The sequence below is a fragment of the Coturnix japonica genome, chromosome 5, assembly GCF_054131305.1.
Source record: "Coturnix japonica strain WE chromosome 5, WE-NBRP24, whole genome shotgun sequence".
NCBI lineage: Eukaryota > Metazoa > Chordata > Aves > Galliformes > Phasianidae > Coturnix > Coturnix japonica.
In genome coordinates, this window is record NC_140667.1 from 4,177,982 (window position 1) to 4,198,651 (window position 20,670).

The 20,670-nt window shown below is 39.7% G+C and overlaps 1 protein-coding gene across 14 annotated transcripts in view; it reads left to right on the forward strand.

Annotated features, from left to right (window-relative positions):
- ANO5 (anoctamin 5) overlaps nucleotides 1–11,053 on the forward strand; it is a 47,165-nt gene extending 36,112 nt beyond the window's left edge. For 13 of the 14 annotated variants that reach the window (XM_015863396.3, XM_015863399.3, XM_015863398.3 and 10 more), the window contains 9 exons: nucleotides 242–316; nucleotides 909–1,131; nucleotides 2,920–3,089; nucleotides 4,189–4,286; nucleotides 4,525–4,655; nucleotides 5,429–5,634; nucleotides 6,433–6,614; nucleotides 7,427–7,532; nucleotides 7,727–11,053. In XM_015863396.3, coding sequence (XP_015718882.1) covers nucleotides 242–316; nucleotides 909–1,131; nucleotides 2,920–3,089; nucleotides 4,189–4,286; nucleotides 4,525–4,655; nucleotides 5,429–5,634; nucleotides 6,433–6,614; nucleotides 7,427–7,532; nucleotides 7,727–7,948 — 1,413 coding nt within the window. In that variant the 3' untranslated portion in view covers nucleotides 7,949–11,053. The remainder of the gene's footprint in view (nucleotides 1–241; nucleotides 317–908; nucleotides 1,132–2,919; nucleotides 3,090–4,188; nucleotides 4,287–4,524; nucleotides 4,656–5,428; nucleotides 5,635–6,432; nucleotides 6,615–7,426; nucleotides 7,533–7,726) is intronic. The other variant, XM_015863403.3, reaches the window with a different exon arrangement.
- Nucleotides 11,054–20,670: the final 9,617 nt, after the last annotated feature.

A 20,670-nucleotide genomic window follows, 5' to 3' on the forward strand; every position in this document is an offset into this window, starting at 1 on the left:
TTCCAGGTACCATCTTTACTCTTAGAATTGCTGTGGCCACTTCTGTCCTGTTTTTTATTGTTATTTTTCTGCACATCCAAAATCCTATCCTGTCTACTCCATTAGAGAGAGAGAGTGGTTCTGAGCAGTTTGCCTCGGATGTGGTTACTTTCACACAGCTGCTGAGAGCTCTGTTTGCTGCTTGAAGTTAGAATAAAATGATAGATTTGTGAACTATGCTGTGCTTGCTTGACTGTTTCAGGAAATGGAGCCTTATTTGCCTCTAACAAGCCAGGCTGTGCGGTTCTGCATCTCAGGAACTACAGTGTTGTTCTGGGTGAGCATCTCTTTTTGAATCATCATGTTAACATCTATCACAGCTGCTGATCACCACTGATTATGGTATTAACACGTACTAGTGTGGTAGCTTGGTACATGTTACTGTCCTGCTGATTTCCTACTGTCATGCAAAATGCATTTCAATTCAGAGGGCAAAGAGACTGGAAATCCATCAATAAGCTAGTTATTTAAAGAGATGTTACAGCATTAGAGGTAACTTCTCTGACTTACATGCTATACTAAAAAATTGTGCAGCAAAGGTAAATAAACTAAGTATTATTATTCACTACTGTGAAGTATAGAAATATCCGTAGAGTGAATTTCAGGGTGGACAATATAACCTAACTTGTCTTACCCATTTCCATTCCTGAATCTGTATCTTTCTGCACAATTCAGCTTGTCTTTTGTTAACAAAGTAATTTTAGTGGTTTTAATGTATCTAGTATAACAAATTATTTGTGTACTTTGCATTTCGGTGCTGCTGAACTCATAAAGAATTGAAGTATAAAGCATGATGCTGACCTTATTTCAAAAGATGCATGTGTTATAGTTATGCTGAGCTGTGTGTCTGAAATCTCTCCTTTCTTTAGGTGTCTCTGATCATAGCTAGCATGATAGCTGTGATCGTCTATCGCCTTGCAGTCTATGCTGCCTTCGCAAGCCTCATGGAAAACACTCAGACTCTGCAGCCCATCAGTGGATTACTGACCCCTCAGCTGGCAACTTCAGTCACAGCCTCGTGCCTCAATTTTGTCATCATCATGATACTGAATTTCATATATGAGAAAATAGCTATCTGGATCACTGATATGGGTAAGCAGCATAAATGAAGACAGAACTCAGAAGGAACGGCTGGAGGTAGAAGCTAAAATAGAGTTGTTTATTGTTTGTAGCTTCACTTGGTATCCATGGCCATGCTAAACATTTTCCCTGCATTTCAGTAGCTACTGTAAGCTCCTTTCTCATAGTGCTGCATTTGCATGTACTAAAACTAGCCTGACAGAGTCAGTCACAGTTCATAATTAGAACATTATTACGATAGTTAAAAATCATTGTGCATTGAGTTAGAATCATAGAACCACCAAGGTTGGAAAAGACCTAAAAGATCATCCAGTCCAACCATTCACCTATTACCAATAGCTCCCACTAAACCATGTCCCTCAACACAACATCCAGTCGTTCCTTGAACACCCCCATGGTCAGTGACTCCACCACCTCACTGGGCAGCCCATTCCAGTGCCTGACCACCCTTTCTGAGAAATAATATTTCCTAATGTCCAGCCTGAATCTCCTCTGCCATAGCTTGAAAGCATTCCCTCTGGTCCTGTCACTAATGACACAAGAAGAGACTGACCCCCAGCTCACTGCAACCTCCCTTCAGGAAATTACAGAGAGCAATAGAATCATAGAATCACCACAGTTGGAAAAGACCTAAAAGATCATCCAATTAGACCAAGAAAAGACAGAACAAGCAATAAATGTTGGTCTTTCTTTCTCAAAAGTCATGAATTACAATCATGAAGGCTCAGTTATGTTATTTTGCTGCTTAGAAGTGTGGGGCATTAATTTCTTACGAGCCAGCACTGCCTGTGGTTGTCAGTTAAGGGAATTCATTTACTTCTGTGGGACTGCTGCCCTCCCATGGCAGCACTATGAAATGCAGCCAGCATAGGCTTAGCGGTGTGGTTTAGTGTCTGTTCTAGCTCCCTTCACTCCTATATTCTTCAAAAAGTGCTAAGCCAGATCTTACTTTTGGATAAACGTTGTATCCCTGAAAGTACTCAGATGTGAAATGGCTTTAGTGTAGGGCTGGTGAGGTCAACATATTTTCCACATTCAAGTTCCTAAAGAGGAACTTGAATTTTTGTGATAAAAAAAGAAGGTAAACGTGATGAAAATGTGATTATGGAGATAGGCAAACTTTAAGCAAAGGCTTAGTGATGTCAACTGTCACAAAGATCAGGTTGGAAAAGACCTTCAAAGTCATCAAGTCCAGCCATCAGCCCCTGCTATATGGAGTTCTATCACTACACCATGTCCTTTAGTGCTCTATGTCCACACATCTATGAAGTACACTTCCCCATGCAGCCTGTATCCTACCCCATTCTTCCCCACTCTGAATTTCTCATTTGAGAGGCACTGGGCCTGTCTGGTTTCAGCTGATGTCAATTTAAGCTGCATGTATGCAGAACATGCAAAAATAGCACTGCAGCAAAGCAAAAATGTTGCTTATCCTGCCCATCGTCAACATTAGAATTGTCACACTCTAGAAGACTCCATTAGATGCTGGTTGAGGTGTGATATTTCTGAGATAAGAGATTTGGAGGTAAAATAAACGATATTAGATGCTATGAAGAAGGCTATAAACATTTCAAGAATGAATTCCCACTTGTTTGCCTACTTAGAACAGTGCCTTGTAAATTAAGAGCAGGGTGCTTCAGAACAGGAGCTCCAACTGCTGAAATGAATTTGGAGGGTATTTTTGATTTTGTGTTCATTTCCTTTGGGATATAAGAGCATTGTGGGCAATGAGTATTTATGGAAACTGAATCCTCTCAAGAGAATGAAGGAAAATCAAGTTACTGTTTTCTCATTTCACAGAGATTCCCAGAACTCACATGGAGTATGAGAATAGGCTCACTATGAAAATGTTTCTGTTCCAGTTTGTCAACTACTACTCATCCTGCTTCTATGTGGCCTTCTTCAAAGGAAAGTTTGTGGGTTACCCAGGTGCATACACATACATGTTTAATCGCTGGCGAAATGAAGAGGTAGGATTTCTTGATTAAGGTGGTATTTATAATAAAGTAATTAAACTCTTCATCCCTTTCGGTCTTTGGAGTTACAAATATCCAGCTGCAAGTCTGGTCTGCAGTGAGAGGAACCTTGGGTTGGAGTAGAGAGGGGTTCCAAGTACTTTTCCTGTTGTTGGTAGTCAGGGAAAACCTGGTAGTGGAAAGTTGTGACTCTCAGCCATAAGGGTGAGAAATCTGAGTGCTATTCCTGGCCCCACTTCTCCTGGAATATCAGTGGATCTCACTGTATGTTTTAAAGGTAAACCTCTACACTGGGGAAAGCTAAGAGAAATAGAAATGGCTGCTGGTTTTTATGTGTCCCTGCTAACTTATAGCTGCATTTTCACAGAAATTATCTAGTAAGAGGCACCTCTGTAAGGCTTTGCTTCTTTCATGCATCATTGCTAATTATGCTGTCTGTATGGAGATGAAACGTGGTGTTTAATGAAGTGTTACGTGGAACTCAATAGTAAAGGAAAAACTTCAAGCAAAATACAAAGAAGTAATAGAGTGTGATTAGTGATAGGGCATCTCTTAGTGCAACTTGACTACTAATCTCTTAAGAAGGCCACAATAAAGAGCTGAAATTTTGAAGATAGTGCTCTTGGCAAACAACAGAGACTAAATACCAGCAGTTATTTAAATTTCTGCATGTGGGAAAATGAACAGAAAATGCAGGTGCTTGCTAGGTCAGGGTTGGCCTGGTGCTCAGAGCTGCTCAGGCACCATAGATTCCCCTGGCTGGGACAATGGGGCTCCTGCTGCACCCAGATCCTGCTGCTCCCTCCTCATAGCGTCCAGTCTGAAGGATCTCTGAGTTACTCTTTCTTTCATTATGATCATTATGTTTGAGCATGTGCTTTATCAAGCGCGCTGAGCATTTAGTGCCTTTCTATAGTGGCCTTGTTGAAAGCTGTATCTTAGCTGGCAGGCCAGGTGAGAATTAATTATCATCCTAAGAGATTTTAAGATCTTTCCTTCTCTCCTTTCTTTAAATTATGCAACAGTAGAATGTATTTTATCTGGGTAATGTCCATTATTCATGTCTGTTAATCCCCCAATCTGTCTCTGTCAGTGTGATCCTGCAGGCTGCTTGATTGAATTGACGACACAGCTCACCATAGTCATGGCTGGCAAACAGATCTGGGGAAATATCCAAGAGGCCATCGTACCGTAAGTTCTCTTACACTGTGATTCCTGTGTTATAAGGAAAGGAGTGGGAGCAAACGTTGGCATGTGACGAAGCTAAGAACAGTGCGTGCAAATTAACTGCATAGGAATTAGTTTTGGATTTTTTGCTTTTCTTTGTGAAAGGTGTGTTTGTAAAAGCATATTGAAACAAGAGGTTCGCTTAGAGAAAGGAATGCTTGGTCTGCTTTTCTCATTCTGAGCTTTTACTTTCTAAATGCAGCTGGATTTGTAACTGGTGGGGACGCCGCAAAGCCAGAAGTAATCCAGAGAACTTGTATAGTCGCTGGGAGCAGGACCATGATCTGCAGACGTTTGGAGCCCTGGGCCTCTTCTATGAATATCTGGAAATGGGTAAGTTTTAACAGTACAGATTTGGAATGAGGATACGGTACTTTGCACTGACCCAAGAAGACTGTATCTCAACTAATTGTTGAGGGTTCATTGCACCACTTTAATCTAGTAAACAGGAAAGGGTTCATGGGTCTGAAGGATTAAATAGGTAATCCCAATTATAAATAAATGAAAAGGTGCCTTGTGCATCTTTGAATGGGAGGGATGTCATAGAAATTGTAAACACTGTTTCCCTCATTCGAATGCTGAGCATTTTTCTCATTGCAACCAGCTGTCTCAGTCCGTATCCCATTCCTGTTTCCAAGCTGATATCAGTGGAAATCCAAAGCGGTGGATGAGTGCCAGATCTGCTGTGAGGGTGTGTGCTGCAGATGTGAGCTCTGTGAACCAGATCAGAGGGAATCCATTTCGTTTTAGGTGTGCACTGAACCCAGCAGACCAGCAGGGGGAGCACGAGTAACAAAGAGTTTTTCCAGAGGTTCTGTAAACAGGATGCGCATATGAAATATGTTTTACAAAACCTGGGCGTGTTGGTGCATTGGGATTTATTACTATCTGCTGCTCAAGCCAGACAAGAGGTTCAGTTTCATTTCTTGTCTTGAAAATAAAGCGGCAGTATTGGATCTACGGTGAGGACTGTCACATTCTTCAAGAAACGCTTCATTTTAGTGATGGAGAAGTGCAGCCCAATGGACGTTTGCTGTCTGTCTGCAGGTGGCATGTTACACTTTCCTAGGGATAGATCTTGACAGTTTTCTGTTTTCTGCTTACAGTCATTCAGTTTGGATTCATTACTCTCTTTGTGGCATCCTTTCCCCTGGCTCCTCTTCTTGCTCTGATGAATAATATCCTGGAGATTCGAGTAGACTCCTGGAAGTTAACTACTCAGTACAGAAGACCCGTGGCTGCAAAAGCACATAGCATAGGAGTGTGGCAAGAAATCCTGAATGGAATGGCCATCTTGTCTGTTGTGACTAATGTAAGTAAGCTAACCCTGCCAAACCAACTCTTCCGCTCTTTTATGGGCTCAGAATGTGCAGATTTAAAAGCCAGTTAATGCTTTATCTCCTTCATTGATACCATTCACTTTATCACATTATCCTATGGAGATATGGTCCATCTGAGTCTTCTGTGTTGTCCATGTGCAACACAGAAGATATGTGGAGCTCTCAATCCATATTTCATTGGACTGTAATCTTTCCTTCACACATCTTCATATTCTATCACTTTGAAATGGCAGAAGCCAGTCTGAACCTTAGAGTACTTTTTATACACTGAAAATACAATGGTATGTCAGTATTTGATATTAGGTATAATGTAAAGCAGTATCTTTTTAATGCAGAATACTCAACAGTATTGTATCTGTAGATGTCCTAGGCAACAAGACTACTTGCAGCTATTACCAAACTAGTAGGATACCTGAGCATTTCAAGTATCTCAGGTTTATAGGCAAAGTGTGCCAAAAGCCACAGTTGACTTCTTAAATACAGCTGGAGAAAAAGACTCCCTTTCTTTCATCAAATTACCTGGCTGGTTTCCTCACTGAATTCACATTCAGCCTTTCTCACATGAATTCAAACCTGTAAAATGTTTTGTTCACCAAGTGTTTAAAATCAGCTGGTCCTTACAACATTGGATAAAGGCAGGATCTTTTCCAAGATGTGCTTACCCCTATTTAGTGGACTCTGGGTTATGTAACTGTTGCAGTACCAGAAACCCTTTATGGATCCCCTCAAAAATTTTCTTGCTCAGTTTCTTTTCCCTGTTTTGTTTCCAGGCTTTTATTGTTGCGTTCACATCGGATATGATTCCTCGTTTAGTTTATTACTACGCTTATTCTGAAAGCGAAGACTCACCGATGTCTGGATACATAAACAATAGTTTGTCAGTGTTTGAAATCGCAGATTTTCCTGACAGAAACAAGCCTAAGCAGAATCCAGAAGGTTTTGAACAATGCAGGTTGGTGTTGGTATGATAATAAATGTTTTGTGCCTTTGTATATAACATAAAAAGCCAGTATGGTTCTGTGTAGTTTGCTAGAAATTAAATATCATTTTCATCATTCTGAAATGTATGTCCATAAAGTTGCAACTTTGGCCAATATTTTCAAAGGATTCCAGGCTGCAGTGCCTTGATGACCATGGATCTACAATAAAGGGGCAGTTTAGACTTCAAAGGTGGAAATGAGATATGGCCTTTAAAGTGAAAGTATTAGAGGCTTCTAGAAGGAGAGAAGTTCAGAGAAGTCCTTGGTAAAAGATTAGTGTTTATATTTGTTTTGGTGAAGGGAAAAAACAAAGCAAAATCAAGCTGGAGCTTTGTGATGCTTTAAAGCCCCAGGTATCCGTCCTACTTATACATGTGAGTGCAGAACACCTGATTGAGAATGTGTTTCCATTAAGCCCTGCATCTGTTCAGTACACAGTCTGTCAGCATCTGTTGCATTCACTCTATATTTGTCAATTATTGCATGGTAAGTTCCATCACTCCCATATTATTTGATTATTGCTTGGAAAAGTAAGCTGTATCTAAAATTCTTCTTCTCACACATCCTCGTTTGTAAGCTGGTGCTGCGAGTGGGAATGTTTAAACAAACATAAGATTGAAACAAATAGCAAGGCAACCTTTTCCTGGGAAAGGAAACAGAGCGTTTAAATCAAGATGAAAAGGTTCCTTAAGTGACAGATGTATGTGCTTATAAGCGTCACTGAGCTTGTAGCCTGTCTCAGGCTGAACGTGACATTTCACCTTCACATTTGTCTATTCAACAGGTACAGAGACTATCGGTACCCTCCAGATCATGAGAGGAAATATTTACACACAATGCAGTTTTGGCACATTCTTGCTGCAAAGCTGGCATTTATAATTATTATGGAGGTATGTTCCCTGTGTTTATTCCCCTCTGATGTTAGCATCTGATATATTTTCTAGGTAGTTCATAAATGGTTTGGGATTAAGGCTTTTATATAATGGGAAATATTTTAAAGGAGAAGTGGTTTATTTTACATCACACTTCTACCTTCAGATCATTTCCTCTGGCTTCCTTATTTATGTATTTATTTACTTTGCAGCATGTTGTATTCATCGTCAAATTCTTCGTAGCGTGGATGATCCCTGATGTCCCTGCAGATGTTAAAGCCAAGATAAAACGTGAAAAATACTTGACACAGAAAATCCTACATGAGTATGAACTTGAAAAACTGAAGGAGAGACTATGCCATGGTGATAAACGAGCTACGGAAAAGGAGTTCATTGCCACAGAAGGGAGAATGGAGTTATCCAGAGCAATGTAGTTGAAGAAACAACTATGTGGGATTCGGTTCATTTTAGCTTCTTTGGTTGCTCAGTATGCATCATCTTGAAGGCTGTAGGACGGCTTCAACCCTTTGCTTTCGGTCCAAAGATTTTAGACTTCTCTTTGAGAGTCATACTGAGCATTTTAGGTTTAGTGGAAACTATTTAAAGACATGACTTTGGCACCATTCTCTATGTATGTATCACTTCAAATAATTAATGTAATCTTGCAATCCTGTAATTTGGATCCTCAGTACAAGGATTCAGAAGGTATCATACAGTCATTATCACCGAGCCCTTACCCTGTATCCCAGCTGAATGAGAAAGATATCCCAGAGGACTTCTGCTGTGGAAATGCTGAGCATTACCTTACAATGTGAATCATTAAAAGCAGAAAGCACTGCTGGTAGAAGAGCTGGGTTAGGGTTTGGGGTGTTTTTCTATCTACTGTGTCTTCTGAAATGTTTCTTCCTGGCTTATAATGTCTATACTCTTTATAGAAGGAATAGGTTTTTAAAGATATACCAGTTTAATTCCGTTTGGAATTATTTTAAGGCACAGAATTCAGTTAATACATACTAATGAAGGAAAAATACCCACTGTAATTTATTTTCATTAAGTTATGCCTGCCATAGAGTTTGCTCTTTAAATGCAGATACTGTGGAATCATTGAATTAATTTTCTAAAGGCTGTATATGATTTGGAGAGATACAGCTGATTTATTTCTCCATTGCAAAACTTGCCATTGGAAGAACGTGCTTGACGTAAGTTTTGGGCCAAGCTGCTCCTTTGGTTGGATTCTTCCCATCTTTGCCAACTGAGGCCTTAAAATCACATGCTCATACCGTGTGCTGTGGAGTGTGACTCCAGAGCACAGCAGGTTGGGAGTTGGACTGCCACGTTAATTGATCAAACCATGTGCTTGTATAGAGAGTAGGATTCACATTCAGATGATTTTAGGAATGCCAAGTACTCCATGTTTACGTTGTTACAGTCCTTATACATAGGAGCCTTTCTATTATCATGTTTTCTTTTTAATCTTCAAGAAGGTATTTCTTTTGTTCTGTCACAGGGCCTTTCTGGTTATAGAGTGTGTAAGTAGGTAAGTAACTACTTGTGTAAAGTAGCTACCAGCTGTTTACAGATGTGCCCTTGTTTTATATTTTTAAGCAGTTATGCATTTTTTTAATGATTTTGCTGTATATTTAAAACATATCGACATTTGCACACTTAGTGCCTTGTTTATCTGCGTTTGGCAAAAGATGTGAAAACAATCGCTATGTGGAAACGAGCATTTCCAAAGTGTGCTTGCAGGCATCATGATACTGTGAACCTGCACACGTAAGTGTAGTGTTAGCCACGCAATGCCTGCCTCGGCACACATGTCTTTGTTAGTGCTATGCAAACCATTCATGCCCAACTGTCCATACCCAGAATGCTTGGATCAGCTGGCACCAGGCTGTTGAGTTCTCTCATGTACAAGTACACTGGCTGGAGAGATGAGAGATTTTAACATTTGCACTTTGAAAGTTATACTTCCCTGCAAGTATATACAAATAAAAATAGTGTATTTCAATGCCATATCAGCCAATAATGTACTGTTTACAAGATCCACAACCAATGCTTTCCAGATTTTGTTTCAACAGACAAAGCCAATTTTTGACTAATAATCTTAATGTTGTAACAGAGTTCTAAATCAGTGTCTTGGGTGGAACTGTAATTACTAGCAAAAGTTCTATCACAGAAGTGCCTACCTCAAGCAAACATGGTTTGGCTGCCAGTCAAGGAGTTGAAGCAGGTGTACATTTCTCTCCATTTCTGTAAGTTATTCAGCTTATTCTGTCAGTTTGCTTAGCAGATCGAGCATATTGGCAGTTCATGTTCATGATGAACTGACTGTGTTCTTATCTATTCGGATCGGTTTGAAATAATGGATTTACTGCAGGAACGTGTGTATGAATAAGCTAGTTCTGCTGCTTAATGTGTAAGCCAAAGAAAAATATCAGCCACCATAATTATGTATGTGACACCAGAACTTATATACTGCAAGCACTTTGCTGCTTCGTACATCTGTACTGTTAATTAAGCTGCTTAATTTAGATTTCATGGTTCTTTTTTCTCCTGTTAGCAAAGCAAACTGTTGCTTCAAATAGTGAAGCGATGAGGTGCAAAGTGATACTTCAGTGCAAAACATGCACTGAAACTGAAAAAAAAATTGGAAGATTCAGCTCCATATGGAACTCCTGCATATGGAACTTTATTTAGGCCCTATAATAAATAAAGTGTCCTAATTTGCTGTACTTGAAAGGTTGTCAACAAAATAACTGTCTTTTGTGAATGATTCTTGCATTAAGAGCAAATGTCACAAAGAAATCCAGTGCCTGTTTGTGTAAGAGTTTGCCTTTGCTTGTCATTCACTAGTGTTACAGCAAGAGATCACTGGCACACTTAGAAGGATTATGATGATCCAAGAGCGTGCTTCCTGAAGTGCTCATGAAAAGTGATAAAACCAGCAAAAATGGCCTGGTGGGTTAGAGGATGTAGTTACTGTTAATGGGCCGGGGTTTGATATGTTCAAAACAGGCATCTAAAAGTGTCCTTTGACCAAAGTAAAGTTATTTCCACATTGGAACTGCAGCAGGTAAAGCTACAGCAGATTGCTTCGTTAGAATTAGCAAAAAATAATCAAATTGGCTTTTCAAGTGTCATACAATCAGGGATTATCGTGTTTCCAGATGAAATCTAGTATTTATATATTAGATTGAGATGAGATGAGCAAATGACTGCAAAATGAGTGCTACTATAAAACACTATGCTGGTTTTTTTCCTATAAGATGTTATTGTTTTTTTGGTTTATTTTATGTAATAATATCAGTTGGAGACAATGGGAAAGAGTGGAAATCCATGGACTTCTGTACTGTTGTGTGTGTACTGCTTGTCCTGAATCATACTGTCATGTAATCAGAGTGGCATTTCTGTCTGCTATGTATGTTGCTGGTCTATATGATACACTAATGTTTTTTAAACGTTGCATTTGGCTAACTTATATATATATATATATATACATTTAATAACCTGGCAAATAAAGCAGTGTTTATTTTTAATATGCTGTCAACTTGTTTGTGAAGATGCTGAGAAATCTTCAGGTTAAATGCCCAGAGAGCCTCACAGAGAAAAATATATGTATAGATTTCTGCAGTTCAACGTGTGGGATATTTGGGTGCTGCATACAGGTTTCCTACAGTAGTAATTTCAGTAATCTGAGTAAGAAACTCGGTAAGAAAAGCTACATCTGGTCACCATCTGAAATGATGGCCACACTGGGTAATTTTGTTGCCTTACATTTCCTTAAGAAGCTGCTTAGTAAGGGAAACATGCTAAATTCTACATGTATTGTAAGCAATGCACATCAACTGTGATAGAATGAGTGTGTGTGTGTGTGTGTGTGGACCAACCTGTGGTTTGGCAGAGTCTGGATAAAGGGACATCAAATGCAACCCAACCGGAGGGCTTAGTTAGATGTGAAATGCTTCCTTCCCTTAACAGATGGAAAAAAGTAAAGGAAAAAGATATGTGGGCATTACTGTATTGATGCTTCAAGTAATCAAGAAATTATTTGGTAATTAATTTGTAATGTCACTGAGCCACAGCTACTTTTTCTTGTCTGTCTGCCCACATGCCCAGGGTCATCACTTTGCAGCACAGCAGAGTCCTTGAGAGGGAATAGCTGCATTAAATCTTGTTCTGGTTTTAAATAATCATTTCTCTCTTCTCCACACTTACATCATTCAGATGCAGCCCAGGAAGTATTTTTTACATAAGCATGTGTACTGAGCAATGTGCTGGGAGATGAGTAGGATGTGAAGTTCAGCCTCCATGTCGATTTTTGGAAGGCACATATGCACATTCCCTTACAACCAGTGACTGTGCTTTCTGTCACAAATGAGTCAATCTAAAACATTTAGTACGTGTCTGACTCCTTGTAATCCCTCTTTAACTCCTCAGCAAAACAGTGCTGTTAAGCAGGCAGAAGCACGTTTTGTGTTCCAAGTGCTGGCTGCCTGAGCCTTTTTGTCTGGTGGCCTGAAGGCCCGCAGCTATTACTTAGCAACACTGCCTGGTAGATCTACAGTTACTGCCAGAAATGAATAGAAACCCCAGCAAATCTGTGGTCAAATGTTGCATATCTATCTAGCCTTAGTAGGAATAAAAATAGTGAGATAAACTCAGCTGGCTTTCCAATATACTGTGTAACTTAATCAGAACCATTCGTTGTAGGTGGTAAAAAAAACGATATTAAACTATTCTTTTTAAAATGATCCTTCTTTCCCCAGTATCAGGCTCTGATCTGATTGCATACAGTCCAAAGGTTGTAAAATATTGTAGTTAATAGGAATAGGAACTATTTAAGGAACTGTGCCTTTAGTCTCTTACTAAGGGAGGGACATCCAGGAAGAGATCCTTCCTCAGTGACAATCAGCCTTTGAATGGGGTCTAAGAGAGGTGCAGCCAGGCTCCACCCCTTCTGCTCACACTCAGCTGAATTGCCTTCACCTGTGCTCCCAGGGCTGAATGGGTCAGTGGTTCAGGCCACAGTTCCCATACACATGGGCTTGTCATTCTCAAGTAGAGAAGGCTGCAAGGTGACCTCATTGCAGCCTTCCAGTACTTAAAGGGAGTCTATATATAAAAAGGAGGGGAGCCAACTCTTTGAAAGGGTAGATAATAGAGGGACAAGGAGAAATGCTTTTAAGCAGAAAGAGGGAAGATATATGTATCCTATAATTATATAGACAGTAGATTGGAAAGTAAAATATCAAACACCTAAAAAATACACCAAAAATCTCTTCTCAAAACTGGCAATAACAACCCAATCAACTGCAGGATGTTCATGTTAGCTGCAGTGCGGAGAGCAGACTGCTGTCAGGTAAAGTGGGCACATCGTGCTTTATGTTTCTGCATTTGGACAGGAAACGGAGTCAGATTTAATGGAGCTGCAGATGCCCTTTTGGACACTGCTCGTAGGACTCCTGTCCATAGAGCTTGCCTCTCCATCTGGGCAATAACTAACCACTGAGAGGTGTGCCAGTTGTTCAGACATCTCCAGACAACAAAACTGTTCCATCTGCTTGATTTCCAGCTACAGCTCTCTAGTCCTCCCTCTCTCCCTGGGTGTAACTGCAGCAGGATAAGTGGAGCCCTCCTCTCGTTTTCTTAGGAATGAACCCACCAAGCTTGGATTCTCCACCCTGATTAATTTTGCTTCCCTTTATTTCCTGTAACATTAGTGCAGGATGACTTGCTTCTTTTTGAGAGCACAGATACACTGCCAGAAAACCCATCTGAGTGGGTGGATGTTTTGAGGATGGCAGCACACAGCCTAAATGCCAACATCAATCCTTTCTTCTGCTCCTTGTCTGGGGGGATTTTAGAGAACAGGTTGCTCTCAGACTGGCTTCCTCTTTATGTAACAGCACAATTTGGAGAAGTCAGAAGCTGAAGACATGTATATATCTGTAGGTATGGTAAAGGGAGTACGGTTGGACTAGATGATCTTGTAGGTCCCTTCCAACCTTGTGATTCTATGATTCTATGATCCACTATAAATCCATTCTCCCACAGTGTTAGAGATGAAACCTTCCCTGCCAAAAAGCCAGCAGCGAAACCCCATCTGTTTTCTGAGGTGGGGCAACACCATATCCTGATTTGTTACCCAATTAAAAAGAAATATTAAATAGGACTTTCATGAAACAGAGGTCTTTCAGTTTTAACACTGTCAGCACATAAAAGCTGAGATTTCTAAATAGGCAATTAAATATGCTTTGGGAAAAGGTTTAAAATACTAAGAACGCAAGTTTTCATTATATTTTGTTATCATCAAAGATGAGAAGTTTTGTGGTTCTTGACATCCTCAGTCTCCCACCTTGTTCTGCCAGACTGAGTCGTCGTTTCCAGAACTTGAGTTGCATGTGTTCATTTTCCTCAGACCTCTTTCCTGATACATAAATAACAATGAATTTCTGAGCCTAATTTATCTTGAAGTAGCAAATAGCAAGAAAAATGATATTTAAGCATTAAGTGTATTGGAGTTGGGCCTAAATGTCTGGCAACGTGATCAACTGTTTGCAGTTATTTTAGTTTTGAAGATGATCTCTTTCTATTTGTGTCCCTCTAATCCTTGAGGGAAAAAGAGACTGATAAAAAGCTTGGAGAAAGAGGTTGATTCAGATATCCCATACACCGGCCATCACACTTCTACTGATAACACTTATGCATATACAAGAACCACGGGATCTGTATCTTTTCCATCACCCTACTACAGGGAAACAGGGACTAGAGACAAAGATGAGGCATTAAGAATTTAGGGAAAAAAAGGGGGATAGATATGTGAAATAGAAACAGCTTTTACCACCCCAGGAAAGGTCTATTCTGGTCTGTTTTCAGGCTGACAACCTGTCAGTGGTGTGGGAAAACAGTTCCAGAATGTGCATCATTATAGATATTTCTTATAAAAAGGCTGGAACTCATGAAAAATTCCTACTGTATTTAGAATCCTATTCCTCGAGAGGGACTTTCAGTAGAGAAACTGGAGTAGTTTTGTTATACTGTCTGACCTGTCCTGTACTCCACCCAGGATTATACGAAGGGAAACCTGCCCCCCCCCCCCCCCCCCCTTTCCCTATTTCCTTCAGGCTGCATGATTAGTCATCCATCCTTTTAGTGAAAAAGCAATCAATTCACAAAGCCTTTTGGAAAACATGATACAAGACACAAGCGAAGGAAAGATGCCCATACAGACCGTGATGGCATGTACTGCATGAAGCCCTTAGGTGTAATGTTAACCAGATGCAAAATTACCTCTCAGTGATTTATGATGTGCACTGGTGATGAAGCACGCACCGTTCTGAGAGTGATTAATATTCTTGTCATAAACGGAAAAGAAGTTGACAGCTTGCCAAGAAAACTAGCCTGTGAGAGCAGGGCGGATTGATCCATCACCAGCGATGCAGTAACATGAGCTGGACTCGACTCAGGGGTTCAGTGGAGATTTTTTTATTACATATAAAATACCTCCAGGGAAAGGTGTTTCCATGAGCCACGGGGCCTCCCAGTGGAGGAGAATTTGGAAGTGAAGATGTTACCAATGCAATGCATTTTTGGAGACTATTTGCTTTCCAGCCACTCAGGTTGGTAATGTGGTTATTTCAGAACTTGGGATTGTTGGATTATTATTCCTAATAGGAAGTCAAAACACCATGTCAAGCCAAAGACCACAGAAGGCAGCCATTGCAATGATTATGATGTGCTCAGCCTTTTGGAATGCATAAGACTTCATGAAAGAAAGGAATATGTACCAACATATAATCAACTGGAAGTCTTAGACCCATTTTTACTGGATGTATGCATAACGCCTAAATAAGTAATTGACTAAAGAATTAAAAAACCACCTTCCCACACAAACAAAAATCACCGACTATCCCATCCAATACACTCAGTTCTAGTTTGGGAAGCTGAATCTGCAACAGAGAAGCCAAAAGTACACCAACCTTGGTCTAAAATCTAAAGCTAAATATGATTTTTGGCATCAAGGTTGAAGATGGCAAGGAAGAATGGGGTGGGAGAAGGACTCAGCTACTGATTTTCTAGCCTCTTTAAATTGCATCTTCAGAAAGACAGACATATTAGATCAAGTCTCCAGTTTAGCATAATAAAGGGAAAAAAAAGTCATCTGTGCAGAAAACTCAGAGCACAATTCAGATGACTGTAAGACAACTTACTTTTTGTTCTGGAACCAGCCCTGGTGATTTTACAGGAGTTTTTATACATAAAGTAAGACCTGCAGTTTGGAACTGGAGGAAAATATTGAGTGAGAGAGAACAAGAAAATAAACAGCTAAATTTAACAAGTTACGTGTTGCAGAAATTAATTACCTAGCTGCAACCCCTTGGGTGTGATTTTAGGACACCTGGCAAGCAGCATAGAACTGTGCTCATATTCTTCCATATTTATACACATTTCAGTGGTGGTTTTCGCTTGGCTGTGATGTAATGCATATTTTTCATTAATAAAGCAGGCTTAGTATCTAAGAAATACATACCCCTCAGTAGGCCTTCAGAACAACAATGGTGAGAGAACTCCTGAGGACCTAGAATCACTTCTTCTGACAAGCTGTAGAAGGTGTGATTCTGTGTATGAGGATTTGTTAGCTAAAGATAGATTGCCAGTAAAATGCAATGTGTACATTAAGGTTAGTTCCATCCAGAAAGGCAAATCCCAGCTTCCTTTCTTGTTACTCTGCAGAGACAGGCCTCCTGCTGAGTTAGGAAGGAATGCAGCCCAAGAAGAAAACTTCGACAGCTGTCTTCTTCCTCCTTTAAATTATTATATTCTCATGTATTGAGAAGTTTAAGTGGCATTAGAACAGAATAAGGAGCACTAAGATCTGTCTACGCTCTTATATTTGTCTTTAGCAAACAGAGCAGCATTCAGGGCTCATACAATGCAGCATGCTGAGATAGCACTAATGGTGAAACTGATCACTTCTCCTGGTGTGAGAAAAGAAGCCATTTAAAATCTCCCCATTTAAGAGTGGCCTGAAGGTTCAAAAGGAAGCAACCAGAAAGTCTTTGCCACAAAAATAGCCAGAAAGTTTCTCAGCTACAGAGCATGAGTTGTAAAAGGGTTCAGAAGCACAATACTCATTTCAGTTTGTGTCCACAAAGCCCGTTCCTGCCAGAGCAATGATACTTTAATACAACCGTCAAAGTTAATATCATTCTACAGCACCATGCAATAGACTTGGAATCACAGTTTACTCTAGTGGAATCAAGTAGCTAATCTGCTAGATATGACAATGTATTTATAACAGAAGAGAAGAAATAAGAAAAGGTACGTTTACACCAAAGCACCAGATTATAAAATGAAATGCACACGGAGCTTAAGCTTGAAGATATTCCTTCTGACATTCAGGAAAGGGCTCTTAATTGAGGAGTTGATATTTTAGTTACATTTAGAGCTCACAGATGTCTGATGCCTTGGCAACAAGCTGGCTATGTGATACCCTTAATCTTCCCCACACTCCACAGAACACAATGTAATTAACATGAATCTTGTTAGCAGTGCCCTAAAATAAAGCAGAGGTTTTCCTGTTGTCTTGAAATATGCATTGTTCTAAGACTTTCTAGGGAGAAGGAACAACTGATGCCCTCAGCAAAGCACTATGAAGACCTTCCCTACACACATATTACCTCTGAATATATTGGTTTTCCTTTTTACCTTGTGGTAAATATAGGAATATTATCTTTTATGCCACCAAAACCATGAACATACTGCCTAAGCAAAATGTTGAGTACTTAACTTATTACATACTTACTGTATCAAAAAGGAGAGAACTTAATGGTTTATACAAAGCTAAGAACCTGCTTCTCAAAAGTTAAAGAGGCACTGAGGATAACTACCAGTGACAGAAAGACTGACACAACAAAGGGGGACTACAAAGGAATGGAAGAAGATTGCCCATCTGCACCAGGAGATTCAATGTTCACAGGAGAAAACTTCACCAAGAAGGGATCTCCAGGAAGAAACCCATCCCCACTGGCAGTCAGCCCTTAAATGAGGTCTAATAGAGGTACAGCCAGGCTCCACACCTTCTAGTCACACAGCTGAATTGCTTTCACCTGTGCTTCCAGGGCTGACCAGGACCCTTCCCTATATGCTCCATCAGTGGTTCAGGCCATGGTTCAATAGCTCTCATACAGTAATGACTTCTGAGATTAACAAAAACAACAATAATCAGAGCTGTTTTGTTTTTTGTTTTCAGTCTAGCTTTCGTGTGAATCTGGCTTTACTGAAGACAAGTAAATGGTGGCAGGATCCACCCCTTCCCAGACCTCATTTAAGGATTGGCAGTGGAAATAAGGGCCTCTGTTGTTGAAAATCCCTATCTCTCTGAGCTCTTCCAAAGGTAAACAGCTTTTTTTCCCCCCTTTTATGTTTCCATCTGTGGCTTTTGCACTTGGGCTTATTTTTATTTGTTGCTACCAAAGATTTTGCCACCCTAATATTATTGTGGTGCTTTCCATTCCTTTATAGCAGTACAGAACCTTAATAAGATCTTTATTTTTCCTATCTTAGATCTGGTTTGCAGTGGGGCGGTTGACCCACATAAATGTAAGTAATGAAATTTAATCATATTCAATCTGGAATTCACATGATGGTCAGCAGCTAGCTGGAAATTGTAATTTAAACAGGAGTAACATACAGGGGGAGGCACAAGGATCACCAACATCTTCCCACAAGACTCTACTGACCTCAAACATTGACTGAACATGCAGGCTTCCTTCCTGTTTATTTTTCATGCAGCTATACAAGCCATTACAATACCTTTCTACTTAAAAAGGCTGTGTAATAGCAGTAGAAAGTAGACAAGTGTCCTTAAATGACTGGAACCTATTCTGGCAGAGCATAGTGGTGAAGATGAAATGTATTGGCTGTTTCTATCACCAGAGAATTATACTTTGTATGTATAGATTACTAATTATAGTTTTACATGTGAATTTCTCTGTAGAGAGGCTGCATTAAATTCAACAGATACTCCACGTGTTCCTCCTACACAACATTTTATGTACTGTGATTTAATTAAGTCTGTTAATATTCCAACATTTGACCTAAAGGAGAAGCATCCTCTATGTTTTGTATTAAAATAAATAATAAAAAGGGAGGTATGGAAAAACGAAGTGACAAATTCAGGCAGCAATATCAATCCTAGACTCAACACTGCAATCCAAGAGTATGCCCACAAACCCATATGTCAGTTCACTGCTATGGTAAGCACGGCTATTTTTCAAATACATATGCTGAGCTGTTTTTTGTTTGTTTGTTTTCTTAAACCACCAATAGTTTCCTGCAGAAATGGTGCACGTGTAGTTACTTTTATTTCTACATAGCTGTTCTGTTAAACGAATATCTGCAGTGCTGCACAAACCTGTGATCTGAATCGATAGCAAATCCTCTCAGTACTTCTCTTTATACACTTTAAAGTAATTTTAAGAGACGTGTCATCAGAAAAGAGAGGATTACTACAACCTCAGAAAAGATGTTTCTGGTTTTCTAGTTCTAGCAATAAACAGGCACCATCATAAATTCTTCAACTGATACATTTTGTATCAAGGCTTTCCAAGCAGATCTGATTATCTAAGAAGCAAACTCCTGTGTAAAAGCCCCCTTGTGCTGTTAAACCAACCAATGGTGTATGTTATGGGACAATAAAGTGAAAGATTGATGTTGTAAAAAAAGATTCCCATAATATTAACCGCAGATAACATGCTTCAGTCCTTGGCTAAGACTCATTGTGGGTAATTGCATCCCACTCACCAAGTGTTGCATGGCTTGTCTGTGTTCTAAGAGAATTGTTACTCCGTTTCACCCTCAGAGGTAGGTGCATTTCTGTCTGTGTAGCGTGACAGATGGCTAGATTTCCTCAGGGGTCCTCTGCATTTAACTCATGGAGAAGTATAGGAATGGAAAAGAGCAGATGTTCCTATATTATTTAGCAAAAAGATAAGCACCCAGATCTATTTTCAAGATAAACACTTCTGTACTGTTGAATTCTATACTGTTGAATAGATACAAATATGCACCATAAATAAAGATTTTAAAATACTGATGTAGTTGCTTTGGCAGTCTAAAAGACATTTGCTATTGGCTGAAATTCTTTTAGAGGGTTGTTTTGTTTGTTTGGAGTTGCTAATATTACAAAAGAATTGGGTTTTAAAAGAGGAAATTCTCTATGTAGACCAACTGGAAAATGTCTTGTCATGGTGTGGTCATATAAGCTGACTTCTAATCACCTGGTGCTTTGTTTTTACATGAAATGCGGTGTGCTATTAGAAAACCAAAGATTTCACTTGCCATGTGCTAGTGGTTCTCACCACTTGGGGGCGGAAGCAGCAGCCTCACTGCAACAGTGAAAACTGCACTTGCAGAACAGGAGACAAACACCCTGGATCATCTGAAAACCTGATACTGCCTTAAGAAATAACACTGGGAACTCCTTATTCCTTATTACCCAAAAAATACGGTTTTCAGATATCTTTATGGGGTTCCATTTGCTTGATTTGTAAATGATTTGTTAAATTACTTGTTATCTTTTCAGAAAGCAGCAGCAAGTTTCCAATCTGTGGCTGTGTAACAAGTCATTAGAGTATGTATCACCTTTATATTAGTGCAGAGGTTTCCAGGACAAGTGCTTCCAGTTCAGCCTGGAATTAACAAGTGCCCCGTAAGAGTAGTGTCTTCTGTCTGGATGTATGTTATTAGGTTTTCTATTTGCCCCTATGATCTTTGCCCCAAGTTCCATGTTTCTATTTCTAAGAAGGGGAAGAGTCCTCACGAATGAGCAATTTCTGTCCACATACATACATGCTCTAGTATGTTTCAGCTCAAGCCCTAATTCTTTGGGGCACATAGAAAAATTAGTACTTATATTTGCAGTGTTGTAATGAAAACCTCCTTCCTGGTAGCCTGACAAGGTCAGTATTTCAGCTTTACTTTGGGATTTTACAGTTTTATGTTCCCCCCACCAAAAAAAGTAACATTTATTTGGAAGAGACATCAGCTTCCATTAGGTTCAATAAACAGCTACCACAAATAGAAGAAAAGAGTTGCGTCATAATTTTTAAGGCATGTTTATGCTGTCCTCAGTCTAAAGTGATATTACTGG